Raw genomic sequence first — 23237 nt, 5'->3', positions numbered from 1 at the left:
ATTTTTTCTATATTGACCAGGACTGCATGCAGTGGTCAAGCTGTGGTCTAACTAGTATTGTATACAGTTCTAGCATATCATGCCTATTCTTGAAGTCTAAATATCAGTTAATAAGGAAAGGCATGACATATACTTCATGAACCATTTTATCAACTTTGTCCTCCTATCTTTTAAGAATCTGTATAGATGTCCTTCCAAGGTTCCTGTGTCCTCCACATCACTCAGTAGCCTCCTATTTCTTTGTATTCCCTTGTCTTGTTGCAATTCCCAAATGTGCTATGTACCTTATAGAATGCTTTATATCTAGAGGTATGGAGGGAAAGGTTTAATTTAAGGAATAAACCTTATGTTGTTTAAGAATTTAGCTGTTTTCAGGACAGACATGATGGCTGGCTTTTAAGCTTTAGTAGAAAATAATACTTAAACAAATTTGACTCATTTTTACAGCAGACATACAGCATGGATACCAGAATGGGAGACAGAATGTGTTCAGCACTACAGCAGTCAGACAGCAATTCCCTGTACTTGGAGAATTCTGGTAAACTGTCTACGAGTGACCAGTTGGGTACAAACCTGGTCAGATTTCAGACAAGTGAGTCAATGGACAATGATAGTTTGGAGGCCTGCATTGTAGAGGAAGTTGATTCTCCTACACCTCAGATGCTTAATAAATTGTCACTGTCACTTCAGACAGCAAATGGAGACAAATGTAGTGAGACTGACACAGAACTAAATATGAATTTGTGCACAGAAAAGAGCCACATTGGTGAAAACCAGATTCGCTCCTGGGCTAACCCAGAGACAGGTGGAAATGGAAGATTGGGTTTTGAAGAATTCAGTTTATTGCATTTTAAGTTTCAGACCCAACACAAACTCAGTGATCCAGAAAATTCAAGCATGGATAGCTGCAAACCACCATCCCCAAGACTTATTCCTTTGTCTCTCAGCCATTATATGGAAAGAGATGATGTGTCCAGTATGGATGATGTGAGTTCATCACCTACCAATAGCAGAGAAAGTAGGTTTACATCATATGACGAAAGTTCAAGCAGTGATGGCAGTCTCTTTTCTTTTTTGAATGACTCCAACTTGAGTGAAGCCAATTCTAAAAATGCAGACAGTAAAGACTCTAGGAACTTGATGCTTATTGCAAAAATGAGAACAGATTTGATGAATAAACTCTCAGAAACTGATAAAGCACTGTGTCTGCTTCCAACCAGTGAGCCCTTAGTCGCTAATATAGATACCAGCTGTGAAGTAGTTGTAAAAGATGTACTCCCAAATTCATTTCCTGAGGCTGTCAAAAGTAATTATATTCCAAGTTGTAGAAAGTCTGAAATCAGTTCCTGTATACACAATCCAGAGAGCCAATTACCAGTTGGTTTGTGCACATTGCAGTCAGCGGCATTTTACAGCAAAGAGCCTAAAACTACACACAAGTTACTTAATGTAGAAAATGCTGGCTACCAGATGAATACAGACAACAGTGGAGAACCTGTAAAATGGAGACTGGAGAAACAATGTGAATGGAAACAGATGAAAAGTGACGTTAATTGCATTCGTAGCATGTCTCATTTTGACAGTCCTCACAAGTGGCAGGACGATTTATGGGATACAAGATCACTTCAGCCAGAGTTTGAGCAGGTAAATTTTATCATTGGTATTTTAGTGTATGCAATAAAACAATCCTATCTGGATTGAGTGCAAACAGATTGAGTAGAAATTTCTCACTAAGTTTTTGTAACATTTGGTTAGTATTCCAAAAGCAACTGTTGTGTTTGTTACTTATGACAGTATAAACAGAAACTGATATGAATGAGAAGCTTTTTTGATTATCACCAATATTGATAGTAGACTTTTTTCAACCAGTTGAAAGAAAAAAAAACACAAGATGGATTTGGATCCTTTCAAACTTCCTAATTTCACACTTCTACTATTTTTTACGGTGGCATCAAACCGTTTTATAAATAAGGTCCATGTCCTAACCTTCGTTGTCTTCTTTAATATCTTGCTTTGGTCATTGATTTCAACGTGTTTCTTTGTGAGGTTAAGTAAGTTGGTCTATGAGGCCGAAAAAAGAATAATTTCAGTCAAGGTTTAATTTTCTGACTACACTTATGGGCGTCCTCACCTGGAGAAGATTTGCAGGTAAAAGAGATGATTTTCCAGTCAGTTTTTTAAAAATTGCAGTTGGACTTGGAATTATGATACTCTGTAGGGGAGGTTTTCTGCTGCCCACCAAAGTCGTCTGTAGGACTTTTAGTATTAACTTACTATTGTTGATATTGTTGGTGTAGAATGGTAACTATACACATGGTATTATGAAACATTCCGATTACTCATTAATTTATTTTTATTTACTATCATTAGAGCTATTTGCTCATTGGCAAGGCCAGCATTCATTGCTCATTCTTAATTGCCCTTGAAGGTGTTGGTGAAATATTCCTACCTGCTGGAGTTGTTCATTTATACATTCATGGGATGTTGACGGTCAATTTGCTATGCCAACATTTATTACTCCTGATTCCTTTGAAGAAGGTAGTGGTGTTAAGCTGCCTTATGTGAACATCTGCAGCTCTTGGGGTGTAATCACACACACACAGCGCTAATGGAAAACGAATTCCAGGACTTTGTCCCAGTGACAGTGAAGAAATGGCGATGTAGTGCCAAATTAGGATGGTGCATGATTTGGAGGGGAAATTTAAGGTGATGGTTTTCTCATGTCGCTGCTGTCCTTCTCCTTCTAGGTGTTAAAGGTCACAGATTTGGAAGATGCCTTAGTAATGTCTTATACAGGTCCATTATAACCTCCTTGCTCTTCTATTCAGTCCCTCAACCTTTAGAGGTAAATATTCCATGTGCCTTCTAATTCACCTGCTCTATTGCTTTCAGGGAACTGCTGACATGCACATCAAGATGCCGTCTGATCCTGTGTATGTCCTACAGTACTATTATTTATTCTGTACTCTTTGTCTTGTTAGTTCTCCCAAAATACATTAGCACACACTTTTTTAGGATTAAATTCCATTGTCAGTGTGTCTATATCATCCTAATCTAAGATTTCTTCCTTGCTATTTGTCACACCACCACTTTTTGTGACATCTGTAATCCAATTGACGAATCCTCTTAACTTTAGTATCCAGATCATTAATGTACATGGTAAACAGCAAGGGACAAAGCACCAAACCTTCTGATACGCCCCTAAATACAGATCTCCAGTCAAACTTCGTCCATCACCTTCACCCGCTAAGCAAGTTTTGGATCTAACTTGGCAAATTGTCCAAGATCTCACCAGAGACATTGTCAAAAGCCTTAAAGTCTATGTAGACTACATTCATTGCACTACTTTCAACTATGCAACTCTGCCAGATATGGTCTCCTCCTTGACAAAGGCTGACAATCCTCGATTAATTATTGCTTCTTCAGGTAACAATTAATCCTGTCCCTCAAATTTTTTCTAATAGTTTCCCACCACAGATGTGAGACTCATTGGCCTGTAGTTCCTGTTTTTTCCCTGCCACCCTTCATTATTAGTTGTACCAAGTTAGTTGTCTTCTGGCATCTCTCCTTTGTCCAGAGTGGATTTGAAAATTAATGTTGGGGCTCCAGCAATCTTTCTCCTTATCTCCTGCATCTCATCTGAACCTTTGGAATTTATTCACTTTTTGACTGCTAATACCTCCTCCTTGAACTTAATTTGCTTAAATATATCACAATCCACTTCCCTGATCTCTCTACCTCGTTCTTCCCTATCGTGAATACGGATGTAAAATACTCATTTAAAACCCTACCTGTGTTCTTCTTGTTCCAACCACAGTTTGCCACTTGGTTCCCTTATGGGTCCTACTCAGTTTCCCCTCCTCTGGCCCTCTCACATACTTTATAAAATGTCTTTGGATTTGTCTTATTTACCCACCAGTTTTCTTTTCTGCCCCCTCTTCACTTCCTTAATTTCTTTAAGGAACCCCCTACACTTTCTAAATGCCTCAAATGTTTCTGGTGTTCTGAACCCTTAGTAATTGCCGTAAGACACTCACTGCTTTGAATTTCCTATAAATAGCTGCTTCTCATCCACTTTGGCCAAATGTTGTCTAATCAAATTAAAATTGGTCTGAGACCAATTCAAAGCATTTATTTCTAATCCATGGCTTTTTCCATGGCTATCTCCGATCTTACTGAGTAATGGTCACTGTCACTGAAATGATCTCCCAGTGACACTTGCCTGACTTTGTTTCCTAAAATTAGATCCAGCACTGACCCATCTCCTGTAAGATTTTCTACATGCTGGCGAAAAGTGAAGGAAAAGTTCCCATCATGCCAGGAGGCCACAGGGCTGCTTTCTCATGAAAGAGCAATGACTAGTGGTGCATTTAACTTAAGGGTCACCACGCCTCAGGCAAGGTTGAAAAGTGACTTGAGAATTGAACTTGAGCTATTGGTGTCACTGCATCATAAATCAGCCATTCAACCAACTGAACTCATGCCAAATGACTAGCTGGTTTGCAATGCAAAGTGACACCATCAGCACATGTTCAATTCCTGCAACAGTGGAGGTTACTATGAAGGTACCTCCTTCTCAACCTTGCCCTTGTCTAAGGCATGGTGATTCTCCAGTTAAACTCTGCACCAATCATCTCTTTGAGAGTAGCCTAAGGTACTCTGGCTTGTTTACTGGCTAAAGAAATCTCTCCTCGGATACATTTTAAGAATTCCATCTCTTTAACCTTTTCACACTTTATCTATCCCAGTTAATATTGAGGAAGGTGAAATCCCCTTCTATTACGACTTGTTTTTACTCTCCTGAAATTTGCGTACAGCATGGAAACAGACCCTTTGGTCCAACTTGTCCATGCCAATCAGTTATCCTAACCTATTCTAGTCCCATTTGCCAGCACTTGGCCCATATCTCTAAAACTTTCCTATTCATATACCCATCCAGATGCCTTTTAAATGCTGTAATTGTACCAGCCTCCACCACTTCCTCTGGCAGCTAATTCCATACGCACTACCCTCTGTGAAAAAGTTGCCCTGTCTCTTTTATATCTTCCCCTGTCACCCTAAACCTCTAGTTCTGGACTCTCCTTCTATTTACCCTATCTATGCCCCTCAGGATCCTCGAAACCTCCGACGCTCCAGGGAAAAAGGCCCCAGCCTCTTCAGCCTCTCCCTATTGGTCAAATCTTCCAACCCTGGCAACATCCTTGTAAATATTTTCTGAACCCTTTCAAGATCTGGTCTTCTATATATTTCTGACTGTTGGGAGGTCTAAAATACACTCTCAACAAGTGATTGCTTTTTTTAAAAAAAGCAATGTGGCCTCCATTGAGGAGCCGTCTAAGATGTCATCCCTCCTTATTAGAGTCAGTGGTTCATTGATCAATATTGCAACACCATCTCCACCTGCCTATCTCGTCTAAAGATTCTATATTCTACAATATTGAGCAGCTCGTCATGCCCCTGCCTCAACTATATCTCCATAATAGCTTTGATCATATCTCATATGTGAATAAGCACCCTCCAATCATCTGCCTTATTTGAAAGACTCCTTGCATTAAAATTAAAGCCATCCAACTTTGCTGAGCTCTCTTAGCATGTCTACATATGTTCTGTCAGCCACATTGACTTTGCTTTTCTTCTGCATTTGTGAATCACCACCCATTGTACCTCCTCAACTAAATTAGTTTAAAACCCAGTAGTAGCACCTTCAGTCAATCTTGCAGATTATTCCACTGCCATCAAACCAGAATGTCACCAACCAGACCCGAACAGTTAATAAGCTGTTTGTGTTGTTGGAGCTGCACTCAATCCAGAGAAGTGGAGAGTAATCCATCACACACCTGACTTGTTCCTTGGAGATGGTGGGCAGGTTTTGGGGAGACACAAAGTATTCACGATAGAATTCTTAGCCTCTGACCTGTTCTTGTTGCCACAAGAGGTACAGTTAGTAAGTTTGCAGATGACACCAAAATTGAAGGTGTAGTGGACAGCGAAGAGGGTTACCTCAGATTACAACAGGATCTGGACCAGATGGGCCAATGGACTGAGAAGTGGCAGATGGAGTTTAATTCAGATAAATGCGAGGTGCTGTATTTTGGGAAAGCAAATCTTAGCAGGACTTATACACTTAATGGTAAGGTCCTAGGGAGTGTTGCTGAACAGAGAGACCTTGGAATGCAGGTTCATAGCTCCTTGAAAGTGAAGTTGCGGGTAGATAGAATAGTGAAGAAAGCGTTTGATATGCTTTCCTTTGTTGGTCAGAGTATTGAGTACAGGAGTTGGGAGGTCATGTTGCGGCTGTACAGGACATTGGTTAGGCCACTGTTGGAATATTGCATGCAATTCTGGTCTCCTTCCTATTGGAAGGATGTTGTGAAACTTGAAAGGGTTCAGTAAAGATTTACAAGGATGTTGCCAGGGTTGGAGGATTTGAGCTACAGGGAGAGGCTTGAACAGGCTGGGGCTGTTTTCCCTGGAGTGTCGGAAGCTGAGGGGTGACCTTTATAGAGGTTTTCAAAATTATGAGGGGCATGGATAGGATAAATAGACAAAGTCTTTTCCCTGGGATCGGGGAGTAAAGAACAAGAGGCATAGGTTTAGGGTGAGAGGGGAAAGATATAAAAGAGACCTAAGGGGCAACTTTTTCACGCAGAGGATGGTACGTGTATGGAATGAGCTGCCAGAAGATGTGGTGGAGGCTGGTACAATTGCAACATTTAAGAGGCATTTGGATGGGTATATGAATAGGAAGGGTTTGGAGGGATATGGGCCGGGTGCTGGCAGGTGGGACTAGATTGGGTTGGGATATCTGGTCAGCATGGATAGGTTGAACCGGAGGGTCTGTTTCCATGCTGTACATCTCTAAGACTCTAATATTTTTATGGCTAGTCCAGTTAAGTTTCCGGTCATTGGTACAACCATAATATTGATAATGGGTAATGGTGTTGAACGTCCGGGAGTGATGGTTAGATTTTCTCATGTTAGGGATTGGCAAGGCAGGTGACTGAGGTGTCAGTGGGGGAGCACTTTGGGGCCAGCAACCAGAGTTCTCAGTTTTAAAATGGTGATGGAAAAGGATAGACTGGATCTAAAAGTTGAAGTTATATGCTGTTTGGAAGGGAATTCCAGATTTTTGACCTGGAAATAATGCAGAATAGTTTCCGTTTAGGTTGGTGTGCCTGACTTTGAAATCCTAGGTGCGAAAGGTCCTCCGTTTGGAAGCAGTGGGGTCTAATATACTGGCAGGGAGATTTGCTAGAGCTGCTCGGGATGACTCGTAAGGGGTGGGAGGGAATAGTGAGGAAAGAGATCAGTCTGAGACAGTACAGTTGGGGAAAAGGAGCGAGTCAAACAGTCAGCGCAGACAGGAACAATGCAGAGAACAAGGTAGGACTGATAAGTTTGGCTACACAATTAAATACTTCAACTTGCCTACACCCTTCGAGACCAAGAGGCTGAGGAGAAGTGCTATACAAGGGAACACACTTTCAGTGGAGTTTCACCACGGCGATATCAAAATTCAAGGTTCTATTTGGCGAGCTAGAGATATGATTTACAATCTTCTGATTAGGATTTTAAAAAATTTAAAGAAAGGACACAGAGGGTGACAGAGACCACAGTGTGATGTGGAAAGCAGTTGTCATAAATAGCTGTTACAAACAAGGCTAGAGAAATGCACTGTCTCTCTGTAGTTCCACAGCTCCACTGGTCACAACACATATTCCTGAAGAAGGGCTTATGCCCGAAACGTCGATTCTCCTGTTCCTTGGATGCTGCCTGACCTGCTGCGCTTTTCCAGCAACACATTTTCAGCACAACACACATTTACCCAATTACCAATGTGGCCAATTTTTAGTCTTCTCTGTTAGGTTCACAAAAAAGTCCATTAACCTGTTTCTTAATAAAATTATTAGTTTATAAAATAAGACTTAGTAAAGATGCAGTTAATACAGTTTGAAATATGATATTATGAATATTTACCACTCTAAATAACTTCACACGTGCACGGGTACACTATGTAGAGGGAAAAAAATCTCTGCACTGATTGGTTTTAGAAAATATGTATTTTAGACAGTAATTGTTAAATCTGGAAGGGTGAGAAGATAAAGTATGAAATATTCAAGATGGCATCCACAGATGGATGTGACCAAACACGCAGCAATTCTGAACTGACAGTGCTTGCCCAGGTGTACAGTTGGCTTTTAAAGAAGAATAATGTGCAGAGATCCCAGTGAGTTCCAGGATATCCACTCAGTACTGAGTTAATCTGGGAATGGCACATGGTAAAATGGGGTGGGAAATCAGAAATGAGAGCTGCCCCCCTCCCCCCCCCCCCAATGGTGTGGGGTAGGTAAATAATGAGGCATGTTTGGATATGGTTTGGCATGAAAACTTGCTAGGCCTTGCAACAACCTCTGAAAGACTCAGCATAACTCCAATTTAGCCAAACTAAAGTATGAATCAACCAATATGTCTTAAATCCGGATCATGTAATTAGTGGCTACTGTGTAGACTGTCCTTGTCAGAAGTCAAAGAAATAGTCCATAGTAGTAATGCTTGTATATTAAAGGATGTGAGTATTGTATTGCTTCCACAGGCCATTTAAGAATACTTTTTTTATATATTGGACTTTAGCAGGACAACTGTACTTCAGGTACTCGTGTAACATCACCTGCATTTGATGTGTCGTTGTCATTTTTAAAAAAACTGATAGTAGAGCGACTATTCTCACTTGTCCTACTTCCAAGATTTTGAGTGAGTGAACAGCCTTCATATGTTACGTAGCTGTAACTGCTGCCATTCCTCAAAATTATATTTTGTCATGACAAGCAAGTGTTGTTGGATTCAGTACTTTAGTGTTTGCTTGTGAATTCAAGTTGCATTATAGATATGAGTATGTAATCTAAGTTGATCCTTCACTGTAGTACTGCGTTGTTGGGAGCACTATGTTGTTAATAAGTGGTCATCTTAAGACCCCATCTACCTGCACATGTGAATATAAATGGTTTGTTCAACTCCTGTTTATTTAAGGAATAAAGATAAAACTATGGAAAAAAGTATGTGCTTTATCTTGTGTTGCATTGTTGCTTGTACATTGTTGCTCCATTATTTTTCTACAATGGTGGAGTATACTCAAGAATAAATGTTTAATGATGTGAGTTTCGATGTGCCTCATTTTCTGTGACTCATTTGTCCAGTTGTCAGATTGGGGCAAGCAAGGTTACCTACTCATATCTGATAGTTGATTAGGCACATTTAAGGCTCAAACTGAATCCAGTTTCTTCAAGTGTGAGCTTTGCCAGCAAGGCCAGCATTTATTGCCCATCCAAAATTGCCCTTGAGCAGGTAGTGGGGAACTATCTACAAATGCTAAGTCATTTCAAAGTTTGGAGTAAAGCACAAAGTGGATCTGGATAAGGATGACAGTCTTCCTCCCAGTCGGTAAGAGAACCAGATTGGGTTTTCATGATTATCATTACTGAGACCATATCATTCCAGATTAATCAATTAATTGAATTCAAATTCCCCAGCTGTCAAAATATATAGGAGCAAAAGTAGGCCATTCAGCTCATTGTGTCTGCTCTGCAATTCAATGAAATCGTGCCTGATCTGATAATTATCAATTCCATTTTCCTGCCTTTATCCAAAACCCTTGATTCCCTTTACTGATTAAGTATATTCAAAGCTGAAATAGACAGATTGTTAATGACCCAACATCAAAAGGCCTCTGCAGGAAGAAATGCTACAGACTCCAAAGAAATTCACCCTCTTAAATGTGCCAACCTTTATTCTTGGATTATGCCCTCTGATCCTAGATACTCCCACCGAGAGGAAAACAACCTTCCCGCACCTACCCTGTCAGTGTCCCAAAAATCTTTCCATAAGTTTGCCTCTCATTTTTCTAAATTCCAAGATTACAGACTCAACCTTTTCAAACTCACCTGATAAGACAGTCCTTCATATCTGGTATCAGCCGAGTGAACCTCCTCTGGACTTACTTCAATGCCAGCATATCTCCAGACCAACAGCCCAAAACCATTCACCGCTTTCTGCAATCTCCTCTTTTTGGAAAAAAAACGCTCCTTTATTTTTCATGTCAAAGTGCAAAACCCCATTTCCTAACATTGTATTCCATCTGCCAAGTTCATGTCACTCACTTAACCTATCTGTATCCCTCTACAGTCTTTGTCATCCTCACCACTTGCCTTGACAACTATTTTTGTAATCAACAAATGTAGCTATAGTACATTTAGTTTTGTTAACCAAGTCATTAATATATTTTGTAAATAATTATGATCCCAGCACAGATCCCTGTGCTTCTCCACTAAAATGCCCCTCTTATCCCAACTCTATCTTCTAGCAGTTAACCAATCCTCTAGCTATGCTAATATTGCTATCTCTGACACCATGGGCTCCTATCTTATTGAGTAGCTCAATGTATGGTACCTATCAAACACCTTTTGAAAATCCAAATATTTGAAAAATTTACTGGAAAATTTTAATCACAAATTCTTTATGAAATGCTGAATCTGCTTGATCGTATAATATGTTTCTCAACACTCTGCTATGATATCCTTTATAATAGACTCTAACATTTTCTCAGTAACAGATATTTAGCTTGTTGGCCTGTAGTTACCCTTTTTTTTTGTTTCCTTACCTTCTTAAATAAATCTGACACTTGCAGGATCTAAAGATTCTTGTGAGGCTACCACTAGTGCATCCATTATCTCTGTAGCTACTTCCTTTCATATCCTAGGATGCATTCTATCAGGTCCAGGGAACTTATCGGTCTTTAGCACTATAAATTTTCTTTGCACTTCTTGTGATAGTTATTGTGTTTATTTCTTCTCTTTTTCTTTGAATATTTAGTAACTTTGGAATGTTATTCCTGTCTTTCACTGGAAAAACTGGTACAAAGTATTTATTTAACTATTTATTATTCAACCTTATTTAAGCTTAGCATAGTTGTTTCTCACCTAGGTGTTGTGTGTTCTGGCAGCTGGCTGTATTTTAAATTTTACTTTAAAATTCAAAAAACACTTTATCTTAAAGTGAGCATACACTCTTTTTGACTTCACAACACCTCCCTCAAGAAATAAATGAACCATCATAATGAAAAGGTGACTTCATTTTTTTAAAATTCTTAGATTAATGGCCTATGTATTTCATAGTAATAGTAGTAAATTATACCTCTCATTAATTCTGTACACATATATATCATTGGAATCGATACAGTCCAATTTTATCTACACATTTTTAAATCTGCAATAACACATCTGCAATCACATTTTTACGATCTGCAACATGTACAATTTGTAAATTACAAGTATAACATAAGACTCCAATGAAATAGTCTCATATTTTAGTCTTTAAATCTTTCCAAAAATATGAGAAGGCTATGGTCTGTGCACACAACCATCTCTGAAATATTGTTCATCCCATAAGCATTAAAATGCTGTACCAAACTCAATAACTCTTTATCAGTGATGGAGTATCTTTTCTGGTGTATATTGAGTTTCTTTGAAAAGTAGCCAGTTGGCTGTTCAATTTCATCATCATCATCATCATCATTCATCAATACAGCTCCAACCCCTATACCACTAGCATTGTTAGGATTTCAAATACTTTGGTGTAGCTAAAACTGGTGTGGAAGTTAATATGACTTGTAAATTCTCAAATACCTCCTGGCATTATTCTGTCCACTGAAATTTTGTGTTCTTCCTTAGTAAATCTGTCAGTGGTGCCACCATGCTGTTGAAGTTTGGCACAAATTTCTGGGAGACTCCGCTCAGTCCCAAAAAATCGAAGCACCTTTTTGTTCAAGGATGATTGTGGAAAGTCCTTGATGGCCGCCTTCTTCACATTCCTTGGGCTAATCCTTCCTAAGAGAACTGCCAACTGTACCATGTGATCTTTCAATGAATAGCTAAAGACCACCACATCAAGATATATGGCACAATTTTTTTAATCTGGCCACAACTGTTCAGGAGTCTTTGCATTGTGGGTGGTGCATTCTACATTCCAAAGGGCATCACTTCGAATTGATATAGCCCATTTGGGGTTACAAATACAGAAACTTCTTTTGATTTCTATGATAAAGGTACCTGCTAATAATCATGCAGTAAGTCCAACTTTGTGATGTAAGAGGCTGTCCAATTTTCTGTATTTAGTCCTTCAATCTTGGTATTGGATAGGAGTCCAATTTTGTTACCTTCCGCTGACCTTCCAATAGTCCACACAAAATTGTTGAGTCCAGTCAGGTTTGGGAAGTAGCATGATTGGCAAACTGCACTCACTCCGACTCAGTTCAATGATATCTTCATTGAGCATCACTCCACTTCCTTCTGGACCTGTGCTGCTTTGTGGATTAAGCCTGTAGGGGTGTTGTTTTATCAGAAAAACATTTCCTACTTCTACCTCATTCACAATAGTATTAGTCCTCCCCATTCTATTCCTGCATACGTCTTCATGTTGCTGCAACAAACCTTTCAACTCTGTCCTTTGCTGCTGAGACACAGACCTCACTATCTTATCCCATTCTTCAAGGTCTTTCTCATTATTTAAGGTATTTTGAGGCACATCAAAATCCACACCATCTGGATTTGATTCCTACTCTGGAGCAGTAACTAACACCTGTTTCTCCAGTTCCCTGTCCCTACAGTAAGGTTTCAACATATTCACATGACATACCCAATACAATGTTTTTCTCTCCGGCATCTTTACCAGATGGTTTATCTGACTCAACTTTTTCTCAATTTGATGGGGACCATTAAACTTGGCTTTGAAGGAATTACCTACCACTGGTAACAATACTAATATGTCATCGCCATGGAAAAAAGTCTGAATTTTTGGGTTTATCTGCTTCCTGCTTTACTCTGATGTGCCCTCCTCAGGTGCTGTTTAGCCAATTTACTTAACCTTTGTTAATCTCTCCCTCGCCTCCAATACGTAATCCAATGTGAGATCTCCGACTTCCGTCCTTTTAACTTTTCCTTAATTAGTTTCAAAAGCCCTCTCACTTCATGTCCAAATATTAATTCAAAGGGAATAAACAGAGTAGATTCATTTGGGGCATCTCTAATGGCAAACAATATAAATGGAATACCTTTATCCCAATCATTTGAGTAACAGGGTCTTCAGTGTCTCATGCCACCTTTCCAAGGCTCCCTGGAATTCAGGATGGTATGCACGTGATTTAAAGTGCTGCATGCCTAAATTGTCCATACTTCCTTAAATAATCTCAGAGTAAAATTAGACTCTTGGTCTGACTGAATCTCCCTGGGTAGCCCATATTGGCCAAATTTTGCTGGATTATGGCCTGTTTCCACCTAGGATTTGAACTGCAGACCGTTCAAGGGATCAATCCAGTAACATACTATTAGTTACCATCCCTTGTTAGATAATCAGATGGTTATAACATAGGTTACTTGGCCCTTAAACCCATGCTGAGTCTTCACAAACCCAATTTAATTTGTCCCGTACTCTAGTCCCCTCTCCATAGAATGCATGCAATTTTGTTTTGTTCTCTTTTTCTGCATATTTGAATTTTGTTTTGGATTCCATGACTGAATCTGCCTCCACACTTCCAGGTAATGTATTCTAGAACCTAGACATTTGCTGTGTACAAATGTTTTTAATTTTGATGTGGACACATGTGAAGGCCAGTAATCCTAGCAAGCCTGCAGGCCCTCCCAATCTTTCTGAATGCACAAGCAGTCATAGTCTATCCTGTCTTGGAATTTCCTCCCACCTCCATGTTGAATGTCTTGCTGTTCCTCTCATGTGAAAAGTCTCTAACTTTGCTTCTTGTTCAAGAGTCTGCCCACTGGCTCTAATCAGACAGAGAATTTGTTTCTGCATAACTTAAGAGGACATGCTGGTGGAAATTCTAGTGAGTTGCTGTTTCATCTTCAGGTGTGGAGTCCGGCCCTGAAAAGTTTCTGACTTTAGTATCCCTATGCAAGAGGGAGAATTGAACCCATTTATTGTAAGGATTACACTAGTTTCGTAACCTAAGTTATAATATCCTGAAGAAGGGTTATACCCAAAACGTTGACTTCTCCAGCTCCCACACTCACACATGCACCCCCTCACAGACTTAAGACACTCTGCACTCACTACACACACACACACACACACTTTCCCACACTCACAACCCCCACCCCAGACACACACACACATGCAGACAGACAGACAAAGACCCACATGCACGCATATTCTGTGGGGTGAATTTGTACTTGCAGAGTTACATTGTACATTGCTCAAAAACTGCATGCATTCATGTAGAACTCTAAACTCAAAACTGCATGAATTTATGTAAAACTCTGTTATCTCACTTTTTAAGATTAGAATCAATCTAAACATCATGGCATAGACAGAGAACACAGGGGGCCTACACCTTCAATATATTGTCTAGCTAGCACCATTGTTAACAGCTAACCCGAGAATGCAACTTTTAAAAAAAAGGTTTTGTGATTTACACATGAAAGAAGTGAAACTATCACTGTATTCTAACAGATGAAAGGCTTAACAGACAATCAATCTTTCAATGTATAATTTCAGTTACATCACACTGTAAAGTTTTGCTATAAATTCTGTGTGTTAGGATTGAGCCCTCCACTATCACCTGATGAAGGAGTGTCGCTCCGAAAGCTAGTGTGCTTCCAATTAAACCTGTTGGACTATAACCTGGTGTTGTGTGAATTTTAACTCAGAAATATGTGTTTTTATATTAAGTTTCAAATATTTTGAGGTTTCTTTACAGTCATAAACCAATTGAGGTACAGTTTAAAACAATTGTGGTACAGTATCACATTTAAATAGTACAATAAACAAATAAAGAAAAAACTGCATTTAAATCTGTACAACAGAATTTCTTTCTGTCTACACTTTCCAGCAGCAATTAATTTCCTGCATGAGAAATGGTTTTAATAATTTTTTGATTTTGTTTGCTCCATTTAGTAATTTTGTTATATCTTTGAGCTTTCAATATCCTTGGAAATTCTCAATTCCACACTGCCGTTGTCCATTATTTCAGACCGATGCATACTAGGCATTTATCACCTGATCAGTGGTTAAATCTGAGGTTGCTGTTTCAGCTTGATCCTAATGCCCGGTATTAAGATTTCCAGAATACAATAGCAATGTATTTCTTGTCTTGTCTCTGTTCACTGTATCCACTCAGGACTGAGGAATTCAGTTCAGTTAATGTAAGAGAGTGTTAGCCACCAGAATGCCTGAGCTTGATTTTGGTACAGTGAATCTTTGGGGCTCAATGGAGTTTTAATTTTGCTTTCTTTACAATTCAGCCTCCTTTGCATTTTGGTCACAAGTCATGAGCTTTTTATGGTCGCAGTTCCTTTTTTGTAAAACTTCTTCATGTTAAAATTCAAATGTATTAAACATTACAATATAAATGTGTGGTAATACTGTGGTAATGTTTGGACATTTTACTGAAGAATGTGACAGATCATCTTGTAAAAACAGAAAAATGAAGAAGCTTGTAATGACTATAAATACTGCAGGAAATTTGATCTCTTCAGATATTTGACCTTTGATTGATCACATGATCTTTCTACCTAAGCTGTATAAAGTAATCTCTCATGGCTTTTCAGTTAATTTTTTTCACTATTATTTCCTTCCCACAAAAAAGGTCCTGTAGCACTTTATCAGCTTTTTATTTCCATTAAGAACACAGGCTCATTCAGTTTCTAGGCCATACTTGTTGGATCCTGATCAGTGAGCAGTTTCATTTTTTACTCCAATACTCAACAAGCCCTCTCTTCAATAATTGCACTGGTAGAAATACAAAACTGGTTATACATGAAGAATTATTTTTAATTTGGAGAAAAAAATCATTTTTACACTTCTATGAACTAAAATAAAACAAAAAATGGAAGGTTTACTGTCTGTCATTAAATTTCAATTTTTGTTCTTTACCCAGGACAAGATCAAACCTTCAGAGCAGGTAGATCCTCGGAGACATGGTGCAGGAGAAGTAAGAACTTTTTTCATCACATGAACTTGCTACATATTTCAATTTTCTTTTTAATTTTGAGATTGCTTTCTCGGGATTGGAATTTAGGAGCTCCAGCAAGTTAATTGGCCTAGACATTTTTATGGGATTCTTCACATGCCTGTGAAATAAATGAGGATGCTGTAGCAACCTGGATTAACAACAAGTGCCCAAGGCAAACTGTCTACTGGATTTACTATTCCAGCCTGGATCCATCCATTCTTTCTTTTTTCATTTACTTGCTCATGTTTCATGAATAGTGTAACAAGAAGTCTGTGGCCTGGAACAGCAGGACTTGCAGTTCAGAAACTTTTGCATTCAAACGCATTTGACAAGAATTTTGCATCTCCAGGAGTTGCTCTTGTAATTGAGGACACTTTAAGAACCTTTTCAGTTAATCCCCTCCTCCTGGACTTCTTTACTTAGAGTCATAGAGATATACAGCACAGAAACAGACCCTTCGGTCCAACCCGTCCATGCTGACCTGGATTATCCAAACCCAATCTCGTCCCACCTGCCAGCACTCAGCCCTCATCCCTCCAAACCCTTTCTATTCATATATCTATCCAGATGCCTTTTAAATGTTGCAATCATACTAGCCTCCACCACTTCGTCTGGCAGCTCATTCCAAACATGTTCCCTAATGTTAAATATCAATCTAATAAAACTACTGAGATATGGAAATTGAATGAAACAGGGGAGTTTTAAGACAAATGTCATCTTTACAATAAAGAAGCAATCCAAATGCAAAATGTACAGAAGCAGACTAAAAATTATATTAAAGGACAAAGACAATATGAGAATAGGTTCACAGTAATATAATAGAAAACTTAGTCATTTAAACCATAATAACTAGCAAAAGGGTGGAGCTAATTTGGAGTCAAAAAGGAAATCTTGTAGAGTCAGGGAGCCTAAAATAGTACTTTGTATCTTTTTTTACTAGATAAAAGGATTCAGTCAATATTAGAATGAAGAAGGAGACATATTAGGTAATGTAGAATAGGTATAAAGATGGCATTTAAAAGATTGATGGTAGTCAAAGCAGAAAAAGACCCTTGTATAACTGGGATGAATCTTAAGTTGTTGAGAAAAGTAAGAGTGAAATTTGTAGTGACTCTGATGACAATCTTGATATGAAAATGAAAATAGCAATAGATTTTAGAAGAACAAGGACAGGCTGCTGGAATTAATGATCACACATAATAGATGAGATTTAATGCAGAGAGGGTGTAAAGTGATGCATTATGGTAGGAAGAGTGAGGAGGGGCAGTATAAGCTAAATAGTACAATTTTAAAATAGGTACAGGGATAGAGAGATCTCTGGGTGTATGTGCAGAGATCTTTGAAAGTGGGCAGAGCAAGTTAAGAAGCTATGTTTTGTTTCAAAAAAAGGATCTATTGGTCTTTAATTAGTGACATTTTTAAACATTATTCATTCTTAAGACAAGATGTCACCAGCGAGCCCTGCATTTATTGCTCATCTCTGATTGCCCAGAGGGCAGTTAAGAGTTAACCACATTGCTGTGGGTCAGGAGTCACATGTAGGCCAGACCAGGTAAGGACAACAGCTTTCTTCCCTAAAGGACATTAGTGAACCAGATGGGTTTAACCTAACAATCAACAATGGATTTGTGGTCATCTATAGATTCTTAATTCCAGATTTTTATTGAATTCAAATTGCACCATCACCCATGATGGCTTTCATACCTGGGTCCCCAAGCATTACCTGGGTCTCTGGATTAACAGTCCAGTGATAATACCACTAAGCCATTGTCTCCCTAGGGACTTATGCTATGTAAAAACAAGCAAGTTATGTTAAACTTCTCAGTCCCTGCTGGACACTTTGCCAAATTCTGAGCACTACACTTCAAAAAGAATGTCAAGGTCTTGGACAGGGTGTAAAAAAATTTACAAGAATGGTAATAGGAATGAGGAACTTGCCTTATAAGACTGGAGAAACTAATGTTCTTCATGGGCCAAGATGGTTAAGAAAAGATTTGAGAGTGGTGTTAAAAATCATGAATGGTTTTAGTAGATTAAATGAGGAGAAACTGTTTCTAATGTCCAAGCAGTCAGCAAACAGAACACTGATAAAAGCATTTGACAAAATAATGAAAGATTACTCAGGATTATTTTCCAACAGAGCATGCAGTTATGCTGTAGAAAATATGACTACTGGAAATGAATTCAGCAGCATCCTTTTAACAGGAAATTGAATAAATTCATGAGGCTGAATGTTTTGCAACGATGTGGGGAAAAAGCAAGGAAAGATTAATTGGACACCACCTTCAAAGATTTGGCAAACACAATGTGGATCAAATAGCTGTCTCCTGTTTCAACTACTTAGATTTCAGCGTCGGTAACAAAATAGATTGGTAGATTGCTGAAGTGTTCACATGCATTTAACCAATAGGGATCACAATATAATGTGGTCTACAGTTGTGTAAAAAAAGGGAAAAATTTGGTGACTTTTAGCAAAAAGTTGAAATAAAGCTGAATTCAGGAAGATGAGTGGTTGATTTGAAAGTAGTAGGTACATAGGACTACAGTTCAGCAATAGGGTGTTTCATAAAAAGTGGGAATACATAAAAAAGCACTTCAAGTTTTAGAGTGGTACAATAAATAGAGGTAAGAAACAAAGTTAAATAGAAGGAGGTTATTTTTGGACATACTTGAAATAAGAGATTGCAAATAAGTAAGGAAAACACGATAGTTACAAGAAATACACAAAACAATTTAAGTCCATGCCCATAGTGGTATGCATTACTAAAAAGAAATAAAGAATTATATTTTGAGTTGACTTTAGGCTGAAGTATTTGTATGTACTAGAATATGATTGAGCTTTCAACAAGATATATTTGAAGGATAATAGTATTAATGTCAATTGAAATGGAATTTTGCCTGAAGGATTAAGTAACTGATCATAGACTTGTTCCAGATAGGTGACTCAGACCATTGCAAGTGTGTGCGCTCAGGGATATTCAAGGCCAACTTGAACTAGGTCTTGAAGCATCATTTCATTTGGCCAAGTAATTGAGTTGAGGGAGAGAGAGAGAGCACAAAAATCTCCTTTGTGTGAACAAAGATGGACGTGCATAGTTAATCAAATAGCAATTTCACATTGCAAACACAGTCTTTTTGTTTTTTGTAGGGGAAAGAAATTCTGGAGCATCCACCTGCAGCTATAGCAACACAAAATATAATGGAACAGATTGGTGAGTCAGAGTAAATACCACTAATTAGAGCTTCCAATATATTATAATGTATTGATAATGAATAGCTTATAAATACATGGAACTCTTAGATTAAACTCTTGTTAAGCAATTTACTTTGGTGTGTGAGCTTAAGTTGTGTCATATATATCGGAATGTGTGATTACGTGACAGATCGAATACAGTTGTCATCTTTTTAAAAATATTTTTTAAAATGTCTTATCAGAACAAGCTGTCCAGGAGACTTTAGATCATAACAGGGAGCGCTCAGAATTTGTTCGAGTCAGACGGGCCCCACCTGCTCCACGATTTGAAACTCTGCCTAGGTAAAGGACTACAGCCCACATTCACAGGCATTTTACTCTCTTTTTGTGCTACAGATTTGGGTGCGTTGTAATTTGATTTTTTTTTGTTTGTTGTCAGTAAAACTCTGTTACTTGGTACTCTGCACATCATAACTGCTCACCAGTAATTTTCCATGGAAATAGGAGCAGAAGTCAGCTTTTTAGTCCATCAAAACTGCTCTGCCATTCAAAGAGATTTTAGCTGATTATTTACCTCGAGCATTTTCCACCATTATCCCCAAATCCTTTGGTGTAATTATTATCCAGAAACCTTCATTTCTGTCTTGAATACATTCAATTATTGAGACTTGACAGCCCTCTGGGATTTAAAATCCCAAAGGTTCTCCATTCTGAGTGAAGAAATTCCTTCTGTTTTAAATAGCCTGTCTCTTATTTTGAGACAATCTCCTGGTTTTAGACTCACCAGGCAGTGGAAACGTGCTACCCACATCTACCCTATCACATCCCTGAAAGTGTCTTTTCATCCGATTGAACACCACTTGTGAAATCATTTTTATAAACAACATGTTTTATTTCATTGTGCAGTATATATAAAAGCATTTTCATACCCCTGAAGGTCCCTTTCAGAAGGTAAATCCAAATCTGTCATCTCTAGATTTGTTAATTGTCTTCCTAAGGTAGCTGGTTGTCCTGGAGTCTTCAACAGTAGAATCTGTTTCTTCAACTATCAGAATATCCAGAAGATTGGAATGTTTTGGTTTCCTTTTTCCTTCTATCTTATACTTGTGAAAATTGATCTCTAATGCAAGAATTGAAGATTAAAACACAGGAAGATTCTAGATATTCTTCTACATTTTAGGATTTTGTTGAAGCATTGTAAATCCAGTTTGTGTGTTCTATTTATTACAGGGATGATATGCTGCAGAACAAAACCCTAGATTACTCTGAATAGATTTGGCTGTGTGTGAGGTAAGCGCTAATACAAAAGTCATTCAAAGACAACATTTTCAGCTTGACTCTCTCCATTACTGAGAATCTAGCAATATTTCTGGAATCCCTAAGGTCAGGCCATTTGACCCATCAGATCCACACTGACCCTCTGAAGAGCATCCCACCAATACCAATCCCCCTACTCTATCGCTGTACCTGTGCATTTCCCATGGTTAATCCACCTAACCTGCACATCTTTGGACTATGGGAGGAAATCCATGCAGATATAAGAATGTGCAAACTCCACGTAGTTGCCTAAGAATGGAATCAAACCCAAGTCCCTGGCACTGAGAGTTAACCACTGAGCCACTGTGCCACACTCTACTCACCTGTGTTTCTCCTTCCACCCTGCCCCCCCCCCCCCCCCTCCCCCCCCCCGGCCCCAAAAGTATCCAGAGGGAATTCAGAGATTATCTCTTAGCCAGTAATCAGAAGGCTGAATTGGCTAAATTTCTCACATAAAAGTATAGTGCATTTCTTAACACAGTCAAGTAATTGGCCTCTGTCCATAGAATTCCCTTTCTGTTTTCAAAAGTGTCAAAGTGTTATTTTGCAGTGTTAAAGGTGAAGCGTTTACTGTATCTGATTTCATTTTCTATGTTATCCCTCAGTCAAATTAGAGTGGAGTGGGACTTGAATCCAAAAATTTCCAACTCTGATGACAGTGTTACCACTAAAACATGGCTGACACATAGCTGAAATAATTTGATCTATAGTGACTACAGCCATACCTATGAGCTGTAGATATGTATGGGATAACACTAAAGATGAAAGTGCCTTTTCTAATTGGCCATGGAGAGGGAGGGAATTGTAACTATGGTGAATAATGATAAATATACATGTATTTGAATCTGACAATCTTATGGGTTGGATCTGAATACAAGGACCTATCTGTGCTTGTGACCAAGTGGTGTATGATAAAGGAGGTCATTCACAATAAAACTAATCACCAGTCTGCTTTGTCCCTTTAGGTGGCTTTCACACATGTTGCTTCAACTTCTTGAGTGACCGTCAATCTCTTGAGGGTTCTGAATGGGCAGGAGTTATTGTTTCGCTTAATTCTTCCAAACTTCATAGCTGCTGGTGGATTTGGGTCACCCTTCTATTTTAATTGAAAATATTAAAATTGAAAACAAAAACATGAATTTTTAAATTATTTGATAGGATAATTCATATTTTATTTGATGCATCTTTGAACAGTCTGGACTTTCAGCAAGACTGTGACTGCATACCTTGTAAAGATTATCTACAAGTCTCACACCAGGGAGCACCTATTGTAGAATTTTGATTCATTTCAATTTGAAAAGTGAAATATTAAGGAATTTATGCTTATAAGTATTGCTTAGTTTGCAATATAGTACTTAGTAACACCATAGATGAAGTGCATGCTGTATATGGTTTCTTTTTCTAAGCTATCCCTCAGTCTTTATATGACAGGCTGCAAAAAAAAATTGGAATCCCCACAGATTAGCATGACCTTTGACCCATGTAGCGTGATTTTGTTTTAAACTTCCAGCGCCTGATAAACTATTCAAATTGTGCTGACATCTTTGTTAAATAGAGTAAATGTATGGAGGTTAAAGATTAGCATCAGTGGAATCCCTCTCCCATGTTGCAGCAAATTTCTGCAAATACCCAGTATAGTGCCATGCAGCAAGTTCCAATGTGCTTCAGCTATTTCGAATGCTGAATTTTACTTTCAACAATTTTAAAATGTACAGTTAGCAACCGATTTGATGATGATGGCAAAACATTTTACAGGCACTGCACAGCTGATAACTATCTTATTACAGCACTGTTTGTTCCGTGTTACCTCAATTACCCTGTAATTCTCCTAGTCAGTGCTCACTGCTGCAAGCCTTAAACTTGTTCCTTTCTCATTGTCTTTTTACACTACCAATGATATGATACTGAAAAATCAAATGCTCAAGTCAGGTCTCAAGAGTTTGTTTGGACAAGTGCTGTTTGCATTATTGGAAAGTGAATGGTTCCAGCAAACTAATCGCCCATTCCAATTGCCTTGGGTCACACAATTAAGTCTGCTCTTCACCCCACTGCATTGATTCAGTAATGCACAGTACTCAGATCATAAATCAGTGGAGAAGCTGAGAGTGGGAGAATTTTCTAACAACACACTCATTAAAAATACTTAGCCAAAGTATTTCCACTAAAATGTTTTGTCTGTATTGAAGAAGATTGTAGACCTAACCCACTTGAATAGCTAATATCCAGTGCTCAGCCTCATCACCTTCAGATCCTACAACACTCTAGCCATTTTGATCAGAAACCAGCAGGGGTCAGTTGTGATGTTGGAGCAACTGATAAAGGAAAAATGTAAAAAGATAATAAATTCATACCTTGAAATAAATGCTCCTAGTGTGTTTTTTTTTCTTTTATCCTGTGGAAGTAAGGAATTAATAACTGGATGATCAGGATTACATAAGTAATAGCAAAATTATTCTCTCTACCTTGATGAGTCAGCCTCCAAAATGCTGTTCATGCGGCGGCTGAGTGAACTTCCTAGCTTTTGTTGCTCTATGCTGCATTAGCTAATCTCATTTTTAACATATATGGAGGAAATTCACGTAGAAGCTGTTTTTTAGTTGCCTTTAAAACACTGTCCCAGAGTTCTTGCATCTTTTATCTTTTGCATAGTCTGCTCACTGAGTCCTTACTAAATTGTCATATGACAGAGTAAGTGGCAAAGCAGATCAGTTT

General features: G+C 38.5%; 1 protein-coding gene across 1 annotated transcript in view; it reads left to right on the top strand.

Moving 5' to 3' along the window:
* Positions 1 to 22887, top strand: part of LOC140464513 (uncharacterized) — a 46534-nt gene extending 23647 nt beyond the window's left edge. The window contains exons 2-6 of the mRNA XM_072559676.1: positions 15941 to 15994; positions 19164 to 19227; positions 19451 to 19550; positions 20439 to 20498; positions 21491 to 22887. Of these exons, the coding sequence (XP_072415777.1) occupies positions 15941 to 15994; positions 19164 to 19227; positions 19451 to 19550; positions 20439 to 20481 (261 nt within the window). The 3' untranslated portion in view covers positions 20482 to 20498; positions 21491 to 22887. The remainder of the gene's footprint in view (positions 1 to 15940; positions 15995 to 19163; positions 19228 to 19450; positions 19551 to 20438; positions 20499 to 21490) is intronic.
* The last annotated feature ends 350 nt before the right edge of the window (positions 22888 to 23237 follow it).

The sequence above is a fragment of the Chiloscyllium punctatum genome, chromosome 40, assembly GCF_047496795.1.
Source record: "Chiloscyllium punctatum isolate Juve2018m chromosome 40, sChiPun1.3, whole genome shotgun sequence".
NCBI lineage: Eukaryota > Metazoa > Chordata > Chondrichthyes > Orectolobiformes > Hemiscylliidae > Chiloscyllium > Chiloscyllium punctatum.
The sequence above is the reverse complement of the archived record's forward strand: the minus strand, read 5'-3'. Positions and strand labels throughout refer to the sequence as shown.